This window comes from Bos indicus, chromosome 16 (assembly GCF_029378745.1).
Source record: "Bos indicus isolate NIAB-ARS_2022 breed Sahiwal x Tharparkar chromosome 16, NIAB-ARS_B.indTharparkar_mat_pri_1.0, whole genome shotgun sequence".
Taxonomy (NCBI): Eukaryota; Metazoa; Chordata; class Mammalia; order Artiodactyla; family Bovidae; genus Bos; species Bos indicus.
In genome coordinates this window covers 67,030,308-67,046,654 of record NC_091775.1, presented here as the reverse complement: position 1 = coordinate 67,046,654, position 16,347 = coordinate 67,030,308, and the positions used below count along the sequence as shown (strand labels likewise).

The window sequence follows — 16,347 nt, the reverse complement described above, 5'->3', positions numbered from 1 at the left end:
GAGAATGACTTGACCAATCTAGACATAAATTCACTACACTATAAAATGAGACTAGATAGTACTGACCTAAAAAATAAATCTTACAACACTTTTGTCTATATGCAAAGAATATTGACTGATTCACTAGTGTTTATATAAGAAAATATTAACAAAAGTGCTGAAATTAACCCTATAAACATATAAAAGGAAAGATAAGAAAGAAGCAATTTCTAAACCAAATAAGTTAGCTAAGTTCACTCTCGTACACAAGAAAAAAGTGTGCATAAAGTGCAGAAATCAGCAATATTCCCATTCCTTCAACTTTTACCAAATTAGGTATTCTGCACCCAACTATATAATTGTGTGGACAACTGCTAACACCAATATTTTCAATCTTAACTCACCATAATGATGCTTCGAATTCTATCAAAGTTAAATTATACAGTTAAATATTTCAAATTAAACATCTCAGCTTTAAAGAAAAAATAAAAACTAACACTTATAAATATGTTACAGTTTAAAAAGATTTTCACATACATCATGTGAAGAAGGCATGAGTTACTCTAAGAAAAGAAACAGTAGCTTAGCTAGGGTAGATGACATTAGTGAAGGCAGCTACAAACTCAGTTCAACAAACACATTTTCATTCACTTCTTTAACTGAAGGACTTGATTAACAGGTTATTTATTACCAGTTCCTAAAATAACACCATAAATGATCTGCTCTAAAAAGAGATGTGAGTTCAATCTCTGGATCAAGAAGATCCCCTGGAGTAGGAAATGGCAACCCAGTCCACTATTCTTGCCTAGAGAATCCCATGGACAGAGAAGCCTGGCAGGCTATAGGGTTCATACAGGGTTGCAAAGAGTTGGACACAACTGAAGTGACTTAGCAGAGCACAATAAAAAGAAACAGAGCTGACATACATTCACTGAGCATATAGCTCAAAAAAAGAAACTATTTCATTTTAGCAAGCATCCAAAATGCTAATGAATTTGTAGTCATTACAAATTTGAGTGTATTTTTCAATGTTTACACTGAACTTACTTTAAAAGATTTTAAGACCACATAACACTTGACAAAACAATATAATTATTAACTTTTAATACACTTTGATTCAAATGTCCATTGTCTTACAGTTAAAAAAACCTTGCAATTTCAGTAGTTTCTGTTGATTAATGAATAATTAAACCGGCAAACTTTTTATTCATAATGCCCTCTGCTGGTAGCTCAAGAAGTTCTGATATACTTACTACAGGAGGTTGGATTAATTTTTTTATATGTGTTCCTGTACCAATTGCATATAAATCTCTTGGAAAGTTTGTTAAAAATACAACTTGTCTTCTCTACAAAATATCTACAGATATTGAAGTGATTTCAGTAGTCTGAGATAGGATCTAGAACTCTGCTTTAATAAGCAGAGAATCACTGGCTTCATTAGTTATACCAATACCCAATTTTTGAAGCACAGTAACTTAATGAAAAGCTCTAGGAAGGCATTGCTATGCTTCTTTTATAGACAGAGACTGAGGCTCAAGACAATTTATCCCAGGTCACATGCTGAAAACCAGCAGAGCAACCAATACTTCCTTATTCCTGGAGGTATGTACACTTAGAGGAAAGAGTAACAAAACTTAACCAGCTTTAAAATTCTAGTGTTTATTTCTTTAGATACGGTTTTTGAAAGCTGTACACGCTACACCTTCTCAAACATGACTGCACATAAGAATCACCACGGGAGTGAACAAAAATGCTTACACACAGATCCCACTCCTAGCGATTCAGATGGAATAGGTTTAGGGTTAGTGCCCGGCCTTTTTTTCTTTTTTTAAGCTCCCAGGTGATTGTAATTGGCCACTAGGGCTGAGCACCATTTAGGCCCATTGGTGCTCAACCTTCAGTGTGCACAGAATCAGGACACAGACCACTAGGCCCAACCCCCAGAGTTTTCAATTCAGTAGGCAGGGCAGGGTTTGAGAATCTGCATTTTTAACAAGTTCCAGGTGGCTATGATGAGGTTGGTTCTGTGTCCACACTCTGACAACAAGTGGTTAAGCAACTGGCTAGTGGTCCTCAACACCTGCCTACACATTAGAATCACTTGGAGAAATTTTTTAAATTGTGATAGCCAGGCACACCCTCAGAATCAGAATCTCTGGGGTGGGGTCCAGGGGACAATATGTTTAAAGCTTCTAAAATTAAGAAGGGTCTCTACAGCAAAGTCTATAAAACTTACCAAAGGATGTATAGTGATTTTCTCAGTGGGTAATATAGTCCACAGAATTTCCATAGCTTTTTGGACTATAAACACGTCTCTCGTGGCACAGAACAGCTCTGGATGTGTGAAATACTAGCCAACAGGATAAAGTGGAAACTGCTTTATGAAGCTGAAAAGACATTTCCCTCCAACCCCCATCCAGTCTCATCTTTTGCCAAACCCTCCCTCCCTCCACTGCCTGTGCTCCTATTAAAATATTAGTAACTCTCTATTGTAACTATCTGTTTTAATGTGACTGTTAGCACTATTTCTGCAAGCTCATTGGAGTCAGAGATTGCTTCTCATTTATCTTTGATTCCCCAGAGCCTAACATGATGCCAAGCACAGGTGGTGCTCAACAAACATTTGTTGAGTAATTGAAGTCAGATTAATATCTCTACTTTCTATAGAAAAGATAATACGTCAAGCATGGCTTTTATGCAGTGTAGCATGTGAAACATCTTTTACACAGCTAAAATCAGAACTGAGTATTTCTTCTTCATAGAGCTACTTTTAGGTAATATTGCCTTAAATTTAAAAAAAAAGATGATATTTAACTTGGGATCTGTCCCTTCAGTCATTAGTAACTTAAGAGTAGCAAAAAGCTTTGGTAACCTTTCATTCTAAGAATTATATTAGCCAAGTGATCCAAAAAGAGGTACAAATGCTTTGCACATTAATGAGATGATGTTTCCAAAAACTCTTAAAAAGAAATAAGCAAAATCAAAAATTGCTATTGTTTTAAAAATCCAAGTTTTTAAAACTTTGACTTGTTAAAATCACATCAGCTTTTGGTTTTGTTTTTTAATTGGTAAAGAACAGCATTCTTCTCAGAGCAAGCTGTATGTCTAATTCAGATCAAACAATTTTGGCATATAAAAAAAAAATAACTGCAAGTATTCTCCTTTAATGCCAAAAAAGAAAACATCTGACTTTATACTACAAAGATGGCATAGTCAATTCTATACCTTTCTAGAACTATGTTTTCTATATACTTCATAAATATTTAATAATCACATACAAATCAAGTCTCAAAGCACCAAAAGACTAAGTTGCTCCTCAAACATTCTCAGTTTGCAGTACTGTGAGACTGTATTGGATGAAATCAACCATATTAACAAACATTAGCATGTTTTTTCTTTTAAAGGGCAGTGATAATTACCTTAACATATACTACTTTTTATTCTGGAGGAGGAAATGGCAAACCACGCCAGTATTCTTTGCCTGGAAAATTCCATGGACAAAGGAGCCTGGTGTACAGTACAAGGGGTTGAAAAGAGTCAACACAACTGAGCGACTGAGCACTCACACACATTCAACACGTAATTACTGAGTGCCCATTATGTACTGGTGAAGACTCTTAACAGTCCCTTGAATTGCAAGGAGATCCAACCAGTTCATCCTAAAGGAAATCAGTCCTAAATATTCATTGGCAGGACTGATGCTGAAGCTGAAACTTCAATACTTTGGCCACCTGATGCAAAGAACTGACTCATTAGAAAAGACCCTGATCCTGGGGAAGATCGAAAGCAGGAGGAGAAGGGGATGACAGAGGATGAGGTGGTTGGATAGTATCACCAACTCGATGGACATGAGTTTGAGCAAGCTCCGGATGTTGGTGATGGACAGGAAAGCCTGGTGAGCAGAAGTCCATGGGGTTGCAAAGAGTCAGACATGACTGAGAAACTGAACTGAACTGAACATTATGTGTCAGGCACTATTCTTGGAGCTACAGTTATGCAGTAAAGAAAAGTTCCTTATGAAGCCTACAATCTAGCCAATTTTTTTCTAGAAAGGAAAAAAGTAGATACATTTTTGTGGTCCAGATGATCAACTGAAGTAGGCATTCTCTGCAACAGAGGGAGACGAGTTCAATCTAAGAGCTACTAGTTTATGAAACTTGCCGGAAGACTCCCAGCAACTCTGATAAAGCCAATAAGCCTAAAAGAAAGAGTAAAGTAAGAAATAAATGAAATCTTGAAATTAAGTAGTATTTACCTCTGAATTCCTTCCAGAATATCTTTAACAGCTGCCATTAACTTTTGAAGATATACAAATGCTTCTTCAAATGATGCTATCTTTGAAGACGTCAGAGTTGAATTTGAATCCAACCTTTGAAACACATCCATGCTAAAATAGAAAGAAAAAAAATGCTCATAGGTACACACGCAAATTTACTGTAATTCAAGTATTTTGACTTCTAATGTATAAAATAATGTTTGTAACTTACAGCTCATAATGTTCATCAGTTTAAATGAGAAATAAATGTCCAGACATCCATTCATGCAAAGAATAGGGGTCAACAACTATATAGGTCTAGTGGAAAGTAATACTGTAAAAACTGTGAAGAATGTTTCACTCTAAGAGACCATAAGAGATAGAAGGGAAGTAATGCTATCAATCCATATTCAAGTCAGTATGTAAGTAATGACCGTACTCCCATATACAAGGATGAAGAAAAAAAAATCAACATCAGATTTAGACTTTGCTGAAACTGGATGTTATAAATGTTCATACACTTTGTTCTGATAATTTCAATTTTAGAAACAGGCACAATTAATAACCACCTCAATGTCCAACAATATTTTTAAAAAGTATTAAGTAGTAAATTAGCAACCTGATGAAATACCAAATTACTGTTAAGATGATGCTTATGCCATCTATGAAACAGAAAAATTAAGGTAAACAAAATGTACTCATATAACATAAAAACAACCATATAAAAACTCAAAACATATGCTGTATGGGTTGAACACTGCCCACCCCCAAATTCATGTTCACCCACAACCTCAGAATGTGACCTTATTTAAAACACGATTTTTGCATATGTAAGTTAAGTTAAAATGAGGTCATGCTGGGTTAGGGTAGACACTACCCTATGTGAAGACAAAGGTAGAGACTGGACTGGAGTGATATATCTACAAATACGGCTGGCAGCTACTAGAAGCTGGAGACAGTCATGGAATAGATTCTCCCTCAGAACCTCCTAAAAGAACCAACTCTGCAGACACCTGGATTTCAGACTTTCTAGTCTTCAGACTGTGACTGAATAAATTTCCGTCATTTTATTTTTCAATATTTTTATTGAAGCATAGTTAATTTAGAATGTTGTGTGCATTTCTGCTGTACAGCAAAGTGATCCAGTTATACATATATATGTACATTCTTTTTTAATATTCTTTTCCATTAAGATTTATCATAAGATACTAAACAATAGTTCACTGTGCAATATAGCAGGACCATGTTGTTTATCCTTTCCTTATATAACCTAATCCCAGCCTCTTAAGGTTGTGCATAAGTGCTCTAGGACTTCCCAGGTGGCTCAGTGGTAAAGAATCTTCCTGCCAAGCAGGAGACAAGGGTTTGATCCCTGAGTCACGAAGATCCCCTGGAGGAGGAAATGGCAATCCACTCCAATATTATTGTCTGGGAAATCCCATGGACTGAAGAGCCTAGCAGGCTACAGTCCAAAGGGCTGCAAAGAGTCAGACACGACTTAGTGACTAGTACTCAGAGTAGTTTTATATGAAAAATAGTGCATGGTCCACCAGATTTTCAAATAAACATCTCTATGTGAAAGGCTCAAACATGAATATGTTGAGAAGTGACTCTGGTTCTACAGTGATTCTGGTACACAATCAGGCACAGCAAACAATGAAGTAGTTTAAAAACTATACAATGATAAAGTAATTACAAGCATTTTTCACTTACTGAAGGACTATAATATAAAGTGTATTATCCAGAAATTAACAAGAGCTCTGTAACATCCAACACAAACGCATGTATATTACAGGTCACTTGTAAACCACATAAAGTATTCAAATATTTTCTAAATAAAAGAAAGATTAAAATATCTTAAATATTGTATTTATTCCTGAACCCCCCTCCTACCTCCCTCCCCATCCCATCCCTCTGGGTCATCCCAGCGCACCAGCCTGAGCACCCTGTATCATGCATCAAACCTGGACTGGTGATCTGTTTCATATATGATAATATACATGTTTCAATGTCATTCTCCCAAATCATCCCACCCTCACCCTCTGCCACAGAGTCCAGAAGACTGTTCTATACATCTGTCTCTCTTTTGCTGTCTCGCATACAGGGTTATCGTTCAGTTCAGTTGCTCAGTCATGTCCGACTCTTTGCAACCCCATGAATCGTGGCATGCCAGGCCTCCCTGTCGATCACCAACTCCAGGAGTTCACTTAAACTCACATCTATCGAGTTGGTGATGCCATCCAGCCATCTCATCCTCTGTCATCCCCTTTTCTCCTGCCCTCAATCCCTCCCAGCATCAGAGTCTTTTCCAATGAGCCAACTCTTCGCATGATGTGGCCAAAGTACTGGAGTTTCAGCTTTAGCATCATTCCTTCCAAAGAACACCCAGGGCTGATCTCCTTCAGAATGGACTGGCTGGACCTCCTTGCAGTCCAAGGGACTCTCAAGAGTCTTCTCCAACACCACAGTTTAAAAGCATCAATTCTGAAGTGCTCAGCTTTCTTCACAGTCCAACTCTCACATCCATACATAACTACTGGAAAAACCATAGCCTTGACTAGACGGACCTTTGTTGGCAAAGTAATGTCTTTATTTTTCAATACACTATCTAGATTGGTCATAACTTTTCTTCCAAGGAGTAAGCATCTTTTAATTTCATGGCTGCAGTCACCATCTGCAGTGATTTTGGAGCCCCCCCTCAAAAAAAGTCTGACACTGTTTCCACTGTTTCCCCATCTATTTGTCATGAAGTGATGGGACCAGATGCCATGATCCTCGTTTTCTGAATGTTGAGCTTTAAGCCAACTTTTTCACTCTCCTTTTTCACTTTCATCAAGAGGCTTTTTAGTTCCTCTTCAATTTCTGCCATAAGGGTGGTGTCATCTGCATATCTGAGGTTATTGATATTTCTCCTGGTAATCTTGATTCCAGCTTGTGCTTCCTCCAGCCCAGTGTTTCTCATGATGTACTCCGCATATAAGTTAAATAAGCAGGGTGACAATATACAGCCTTGAGGTACTCCTTTTCCTATTTGGAACCAGTCTGTTGTTCCATGTCCAGTTCTAACTGTTGCTTCCTGACCTGCATATAGGTTTCTCAAGAGGCAGGTCAGGTGGTCTGGTATTCCCATGTCTTTCAGAATTTTTCACAGTTTATATTGATCCACACAGTCAAAGCTTTTGGTATAGTCAATAAAGCAGAAATAGATGTTTTTCTGGAACTCTCTTGCTTTTTCGATGATCCAGCGGATGTTGGCAATCTGATCTCTGGTTCCTCTGCCTTTTCTAAAACCAGCTTGAACATCTGGAAGTTCACAGTTCACATACTGCTGAAGCCTGGCTTGGAGAATTATCGTTATTATCATTCTAAATTCCATATATAGGCGCTATTACACTATATTGGTGTTTTTCTTCCTGACTTACTTCACTCTGTATAATAGGCTCCAGTTTCATCCACTTCATTAGAACTGATTCAAATGTATTTTTTTAATGGTTGAGTAATACTCCATTGTGTATATGTACCACAGCTTTCTTATCCATTCATCTGCTGATGGACATCTAGGTGGCTTCCATGTCCTGGCTGTTATAAACAGTGCTGCGATGAACATTGGGGTACACGTGTCTCTTTCAACTCTGGTTTCCTTGGTGTGTATGCCCAGCAGTGGGATTGCTGGATCATAAGGCAGTTCTATTTCCAGTTTTTTAAGGAATCTCCACACTGTTCTCCATAGTGGCTGTACTACCAACAGTGTATGAGGGTTCCCTTTTCTCCACACCCTCTCCAGCATTTATTGCTTGTAGACTTTTGGATAGCAGCCATTCTGACTGGAGTGAAATGGCACCTCATTGTGGTTTTGATTTGCATTTCTCTGATAATGAGTGATGTTGAGCATCTTTTCATGTGTTTGTTAGCCATTTGTATGTCTTCTTTGGAGAAATGTCTGTTCAGTTCTTTGGCCCATTTTTTGATTGGGTCATTTATTTTTCTGGAATTGAGCTGCAGGAGTTGCTTGTATATTTTTGAGATTAGTTGTTTGTCAGTTGCTTCATTTGCTATTATTTTCTCCCATTCTGAAGGCTGTCTTTTCACCTTGCTTATAGTTTCCTTTATTGTGCAGAAGCCTTTAATTTTAATTAGGTCCCATTTGTTTATTTTTGCTTTTATTTCCAATATTCTGGGAGGTGGGTCATAGAGGATCCTGCTGTGATTTATGTCAGAGAGTGTTTTGCCTATGTTCTCCTCTAGGAGTTTTATAGTTTCTGGTCTTACAAATAGATCTTTAATCCATTTTGAGTTTATTTTTGTGTATGGTGTTAGAAAGTGGTCTAGTTTCATCCTTTTACAAGTGGTTGACCAGTTTTCCCAGCACCACTTGCTAAAGAGATTGTCGTTTCTCCATTGTATATTCTTGCCTCCTTTGTCAAAGATAAGGTATCCATAGGTGCGTGGATTTATCTCTGGGCTGTCTATTTTGTTCCATTGATCTATATTTCTGTCTTTGTGCCAGTATCATACTGTCTTGATGACTGTGACTTTGTAGTAGAGCCTGAAGTCAGGCAGGTTGATTCCTCCAGTTCCACTCTTCTTTATCAAGATTGCTTTGGCTATTCAAGATTTCTGTGTTTCCATACAAATTGTGAAATTATTTGTTCTAGCTCTGTGAAAAATACCGTTGGTAGCTTAATAGGGATTGCACTGAATCTATAGATTGCTTTGGGTAGTATACTCATTTTCACTATATTGATTCTTCCGATCCATGAATATGGTATATTTCTCCATATATTAGTGTCCTCTTTGATTTCTTTCACCAGTGTTCTATCGTTTTCTATATATAAGTCTTTTGTTTCTTTAGGTAGACATATTCCTAAGAATTTTATTCTTTTTGTTGCAATGATGAATGGAATTGTTTCCTTAATTTCTCTTGCATTTTTTCATTATTAGTGTATAGGAATGCAAGGGATTTCTGTGTGTTGATTTTATATCCTGCAACTTTACTATATTCATTGATTAGCTCTAGTAATTTTCTGGTCGAGTCTTTAGGGTTTTCTATGTAGAGGATCATGTCATCTGCAAACAGTGAGAGTTTTACTTCTTCTTTTCCAATTTGGATTCCTTTTATTTCTTTTTCTGCTCTGACTGCTGTGGCCAAAACTTCCAAAACTATGTTGAATAGTAGTGGTGACAGTGGGCACCCTTGTCTTGTTCCTGACTTTAGGGGAAATGCTTTCAATTTTTCACCATTGAGGATAATGTTTGCTGTGGGTTTGTCATATATAGCTTTTATTATGTTGAGGTACGTTCCTTCTATTCTTGCTTTCTGGAGGGTTTTTATCATAAATGGATGTTGAATTTTGTCAAAGGTTTTCTCTGCATCTGTTGAGATAATCATAAGGTTTTTATTTTTCAATTTGTTAATGTGGTATATTACATTGATTGATTTGCCGATATTGAAGAATTCTTGCATCCCTGGGATAAAGCCCACTTGGTCATGCTGTATGATCTTTTTAATGTGTTGTTGGATTCTGTTTGCTAGAATTTTGTTAAGAATTTTTGCATCTATGTTCATCAATGATATTGGCCTGTAATTTTCTTTTTTTGTGGGATCTTTGTCAGGTTTTGGTATTAGGGTGATGGTGGCCTCATAGAATGAGTTTGGAAGTTTACCTTCCTCTGCAATTTTCTGGAAGAGTTTGAGTAGGATAGGTGTTAGCTCTTCTCTAAATTTTTGGTAGAATTCAGCTGTGAAGCCATCTGGACCTGGGCTTTTGTTTGCTAGAAGATTTTGATTACAGTTTCAATTTCTGTGCTTGTGATGGGTCTGTTAAGATTCTCTATTTCTTCCTGGTTCAGTTTTGGAAAGTTGTGCTTTTCTAAGAGTTTGTCCATTTCTTCCAAGTTGTCCATTTTATTGGTATATAGTTGCTGATGATAATCTCTTATGATCCTTTGTATTTCTGTGTTGTCTGTTGTGATCTCTCCATTTTCATTTCTAATTTTACTGATTTGATTTTTCTCCCTTTGTTTCTTGATGAGTCTGGCTAATGGTCTGACAATTTTATTTATCTTCTCAAAGAACAAGCTTTTGGCTTTATTGATTTTTGCTATGGTCTCTTTTGTTTCTTTTGCATTTATTTCTGCCCTAGTTTTTAAGATTTCTTTCCTTCTACTAACCGTGGGGTTCTTCATTTCTTCCTTTTCTAGTTGCTTTAGGTGTAGAGTTAGGTTGTTTATTTGACTTTTTTCTTGTTTCTTGAGGTATGCCTGTATTGCTATGAACCTTCCCCTTAGCACTACTTTTACAGTGTCCCCCAGGTTTTGGGTTGTTTTCATTTTCATTCGTTTCTATGCATATTTTGATTTCTTTTTTGATTTCTTCTGTGATTTGTTGGTTCTTCAGCAGTGTGTTGTTCAGCCTCCATATGTTGGAATTTTTAATAGTGTTTCTCCTGTAATTGAGATCTAATCTTACTGTATTGGGGTCAGAAAAGATGCTTGGAATGATTTCAGTTTTTTTGAATTTACCAAGGCTAGATTTATGGCCCAGGATGTGATCTATCCTGGAGAAGGGTCCATGTGCGCTTGAGAAAAAGGTGAAATTCATCGTTTTGGGGTGAAATGTCCTATAGTTATCAATTAGGTCTAACTGGTCTACTGTATCATTTAAAGTTTGTGTTTCCTTGTTAATTTTCTGTTTAGTTGATCTATTCATAGGTGTGAGTAGGGTATTAAAGTCTCCCACTATTATTGTGTAATTATTAATTTCCCCTCTCATACTTGTTAACATTTGTCTTACATATTGTGGTGCTCTTATGTTGGGTGCATATATATTTATGATTGTTATATCTTCTTCTTGGATTGATCCTTTGATCATTATGTAGTGTCCATCTTTGTCTCTTCTCACAGCCTTTGTTTTAAAGTCTATTTTATCTGATATGAGTATTGCTACTCTGCTTTCTTTTGGTCTTTATTTGCATGGAATATTTTTTTCCGGCCCTTCACTTTCAGTCTGTATGTGTCCCTTGTTTCAAGGTGGGTCTCTTGTAGACAACATATATAGGGGTCTTATCCATTCAGCCAGTCTTTGTCTTTTGGTTGGGGCATTCAACCCATTTACATTTAAGGTAATTATTGATAAGTATGATCCCGCTGCCATTTACTTTATTGTTTTGGGTTCGAGTTTATACACCCTTTCTGTGCTTCCTATCTAGAGAAGATCCTTTAGCATTTGTTGGAGAGCTGGTTTGGTGGTGCTGAATTCTCTCAGCTTTTGCTTGTCTGTAAAGCTTTTGATTTCTCTTTCATATTTGAATGAGATCCTAGCTGGGTACAGTAATCTGGGCTGTAGGTTATTTTCTCTCATCACTTTAAGTACGTCCTGCCATTCCCTCCTGGCCTGAAGAGTTTCTATTGAAACATCAGCTGTTATACTTATGGGAATCCCCTTGTGTGTTATTTGTTGTTTTTCCCTTGCTGCTTTTAATATTTGTTCTCTGTGTTTGATCTTTGTTAATTTGATTAATACGTGTCTTGGGGTGTTTCGCCTTGGGTTTATCCTGTTTGGGACTCTCTGGCTTTCTTGGACTTGGGTGATTATTTCCTTCCCCATTTTAGGGAAGTTTTCAACTATTATCTCCTCAAGTATTTTCTCATAGTCTTTCTTTTTGTCTTCTTCTTCTGGGACTCCTATGATTCGAATGTTGGAGCATTTAACATTGTCCCAGAGGTCTCTAAGATTGTCCTCATTTCTTTTAATTCATTTTTTTCCTCTCTGTTTCATTTATTTCTACCATTCTATCTTCTACCTCACTTATCCTATCTTCTGCCTCTTATTCTACTGTTGGTTCCCTCCAGAGTGTTTTTGATCTCATTTATTGCATTATTCCTTATATATTGACTCTTTTTTATTTCTTCTAGGCCCTTGTTAAACCTTTCTTGCATCTTCTCAATCCTTGTCTCAGGCTACTTATCTGTAACTCCATTTTGTTTCCAAGATTTTGGATCATTTTCACTATAATTATTCGGAATTCTTTATCAGGTAGATTTCCTATCTCTTCCTCTTTTGTTTGGTTTGGTGGGCATTTATCCTGTTCCTTTACCTGCTGGGTATTTCTCTGCCTTTTCATCTTGTTTATATTGCTGTGTTTGGGGTGGCCTTTCCGTATTCTGGCAGTTTGTGGAATTCTCTTTATTGTGGAGTTTCCTCGCTGTGGGTGGGGTTGGATGGGTGGCTTGTCAAGGTTTCCTGGTTAGGGAAGTTTGTGTCAGTGTTCTGTGGGTGGAGCTGGATTTCTTCTCTCTGGAGTGCAATGAAGTGTCCAGTAATGCGTTATGAGATGTCAGTGGGTTTGGTGTGACTTTGGGAAACTTGTATATTGAAGTTCAGGGCTATGTTCCTGTGTTGCTGGAGAATTTGCATGGTATGTCTTGTTCTGGAACTTGTTGGCCCCTGGGTGGTGCTTGGTTTCAGTGTAGGTATGGAGGCGTTTGTTGAGCTCCAATCAATTAATGTTCCCTGGAGTCAGGAGTTCTCTGGTGTTCTCAGGATGTAGACTTAAGCCTCCTGCCTCTGGTTTTCAGTCTTATTCTTACAATAGCCTCAAGACCTCTCCATCTATACAGCACCGATGATAGAACATCTAGGTTAAGGATGAAAAGTTTCTCTACAGTGAGGGACACCCAGAGAGGTTCACAGAGTTACGTGGAGAAGAGAAGTGGGAGGAGGGAGATAGAGGTGACCAGGAGGAGAAGAGGGGGAATCAAAAGAGGAGGGAGCAAGCTAGTCAGTAATCACTTCCCTATGTGCTTTCCACAGTCTGGACCGCTCAGAGATGTTCACGCAGTTATACAGAGAAGAGAAGAGGGAGGAAGGAGACAGAGGTGGCCAGGAGGATAAAGGGGGGTGGGGAATCAAAAGGAGAGAGACAGATCCAGCCAGTAATCAGTTCCCTAAGTGTTCTCCACAGTCCAGAACACACAATGAGATTCACAGACTTGGGTAGAGAAGAGAAGCGGGAGGGAGGAGACGGAGGCGACTTGGTGGAGAAAAAGGAGAGTCCAAAGTGGGAGAGAGCAGTCAAGCCAGTAATCTCGCTCCCAAGTAAAAATGGGTACTGAAGATTGGGTTCTTAAAGGTACAAAATTGATAACAAATACTAAAAAGCAAACATTAAAAATCTAGAGTAGAGGTTGGATTCTCAAAAATACAATATTAAAGAAAAAACAAAGTCACAAAAATTATAAAATATATATATGAAGTTTGCTTTTAAAAATAGGGTTGTTGTTGTTTTTTTTTTTACAAAGTAATAGGTTATAAAAATGAAAATTAAAAAATTTTTTTTAATTTAATAGTAAAAATATATCTAGGACTTTCTCTGGTAGTGTTGTGGACAGTGTGGGGTCAGTTCACTTTCAGATAGTTCCTTGATTGGGCTTATACTTCTCAAGATCTATGGGCCCCTTCCTATATAGTCAGTGCTAACTACAGGGTTTTAATCTATTGTACCTGTCACTTCCAAGGCGGTTCCCTCTGTTTTAGCTTCTGTTTGCTGGCCTCTTCACTGCCTAATTTCCACCCTGACACAAGGGGGCAGTGGTAGACATTTTTTAAGTCTCACTTGTTCAGTTGTGCTGTCGGGAGGGAGGAACACTGCAAACAAATAACACTGGCATGTGCTTGCAGTGTCTCAGCCACACTGGGTTTGCCCCACTCACGGCATGTGTGCTTTCCCTGTCTACACTGCTTAGGCTCTAGGTTGCTCTGCTGGGAACTGTCTGAGGCTGGCCCTGGGTTGTATGCACTTCCCAGGTCTAAGTGCTCAGGTTCAGGTACTCAGGTACTCCACAAAGGCGCAGACTCGGTTGGGCTTGCATCTTGTGCCCTTTCCATGTCCAAGCAGCTCAGGTGACTAGGTGCTTGGCGAACGTGGTCGCTGCGACTTATCGCCACCCTCATCCCTGCCACTCAGTTTTCTGGGTGTATAATCAGCGCACCTTCTCAGGTGTGCTGTGTCTCTCTTCTGGCGAGCTGATCTCTGGCTGCGACCCTCCTGGCAGATGACAATGGTTCCGAATCCCAAGAAGTCTTGGTTAGCAACAAAGCCTGCTTGCAGTTTGGTAGATGATGCCTCTCTGGGGCCGCAATTGCCCCCTTCTGGCTCTGGCTGCTCTAGCCTGCCTGTCTCTGGTGAGGGATGGGCAGGTCCGCAACCGGCTAGCTCTGCTCAGTTCTTTGTTCTGTGAGCAGGCCTGGCGGTGTCTTAGGTTAGGGCTTTTCCCAGGATAGCTAGCCCACAGTCTGCTTTGCTATCTCAAGTTAGTTCCCTCAGATTGCCCTCAGGGCATTCAGGTCTGGTCCTTACTCTAAGCAATGCATCCTCGCCTCCCTGCCCATCCCCCACTTCCTAGTGGTGGATGCGGGCCTCTGTGATGCTTCTCCACTGCCAGGGGCGGAGCTCGCTCCCCGCAGGGGTTACCGTTGGGCACGTAATCTGTGGGTTTTAATTATTTATTTATTTATTTTTCCTCCCAGTTATGTTGCCCTCTGAGGTTCCAAGGCTCGCCACAGACTCTCCAGTGAGAGTGTTTCCTGGTGTTTGGAAACTTCTCTGTTTTTTAAGACTCCATTCCCGGGACGGATCTCCGTCCCTACCTCTTTTGTCTCTCTTTTTATCTTTTATATTTTTTCTTACCTCCTTTCGAAGACAATGGGCTGCTTTTCTGGGTGCCTGATGTCCTCTGCCAGCATTCAGAAGTTGTTTAGTGGAATTTACTCAGTGTTCAAATCTTCTTTTGATGAATTTGTGGGGGAGAAAGTGGTCTCCCTGTCCTATTCCTCCGCCATCTTAGGACCGCCCCCTTAAATATTGTTTTTGCTTTAATATTCTTTCGCTTAGTGAAAGGCAAAGGAGAAAAGGAAACATATACCTATTTGAATACAGAGTTCCAAATAATAGCACAGAGAGAAAAGAAAGCCTTCCTCAGTGATCAATGCAGAGAGATAGAGGAAAACAATAGAATGGAAAAGATTAGAGATCGCTTCAAGAAAATTAGTGACACCAAGGGAACATTTCATGCAAAGATGGGCACAATAAAGGACAGAAATGGTATGGACCTAACAGAAGCAGAAGATATTAAGACGTGGTGGCAAGAATACACAGAACTATACAAAAAAGATCTTGATGACACACATAACCACGATGGTGTGATCACTAACCTAGAGCCAGATATCCTGGAGCACAAGTCAAGTGGACCTTAGGAAGCATCACAATGAACAAAGCTAGTGGAGGTGATGGAATTCCATCTGAGCTATTTCAAATCCTAAAAGATGATGCTGTGAAAGTGCGCACTCAATATGCCAGCAAATTTGGGAAACTCAGCAGTGGCCATGGGACTGGGAAAGGTCAGTTTTCATTCCAATCCCAAAGAAAGGCAATGCCAACAAATGCTCAAACTACTGCACAGTTGTACTCATCTCACACACAAGAAAAGTAATGCTCAAAATTCCCCAAGCCAGGCTTCAACAATATGTGAACCGAGAACCTCCAGACGTTCAAGCTAGATTTAAAAAAGGCAGAGGAAGCAGAGATCAAATTGCTAGCATCTGCTAGATCATCCAAAAAGCAAGAGAATTCCAGAAAAACATCTATTTCTGCTTTATTGACTATACCAAAGCCTTTGACTGTGTAGATCACAATAAACTATGGAAAATTCTGAAAGAGTTGGGAATACCAGACCACCTGACCTGCCTCCTGAGAAATCTGTATGCAGGTCAAGAAGCAAAAATTAGAACTGGACATGGAACAACAGACTGGTTCCAAATCGGGAAAGGTATACATCAAGGTTGCATATTGTCACCCTGCTAATTGCAGAGTATATCAAGTGAAATGCTGGGCTGAATGAAGCACAAGCTGGAATCAAGATTGCCGGGAGAAATATCAATAACCTCAGATACGCAGATGACACCACCCTTATGGCAGAAAGTGAAGAGGAACTAAAAAGCCTCTTGATGAAAGTGAAAGAGGAGAATGAAAAAGTTGGCTTAAAGCTCAACATTCAGAAAACTAAGATCATGGCATCCAGTACCATCACTTCATGGCAAATAGGGAAACAATGGA

The 16,347-nt window shown here is 38.9% G+C and overlaps 1 protein-coding gene across 11 annotated transcripts in view; it reads right to left on the bottom strand.

The window, feature by feature from the left end:
* Window positions 1–16,347, bottom strand: part of SWT1 (SWT1 RNA endoribonuclease homolog) — a 113,006-nt gene that overhangs the window by 38,275 nt on the left and 58,384 nt on the right. For 9 of the 11 annotated variants that reach the window (XM_019976671.2, XM_019976678.2, XM_019976677.2 and 6 more), the window contains one exon: window positions 4,235–4,366. In XM_019976671.2, the coding sequence (XP_019832230.2) occupies window positions 4,235–4,366 (132 nt within the window). Of the gene's footprint in view, window positions 1–2,215; window positions 2,330–4,234; window positions 4,367–14,928; window positions 15,122–16,347 lie in introns of those variants that run through there. The other 2 variants (XR_002182498.2, XM_019976679.2) reach the window with 2 other exon arrangements.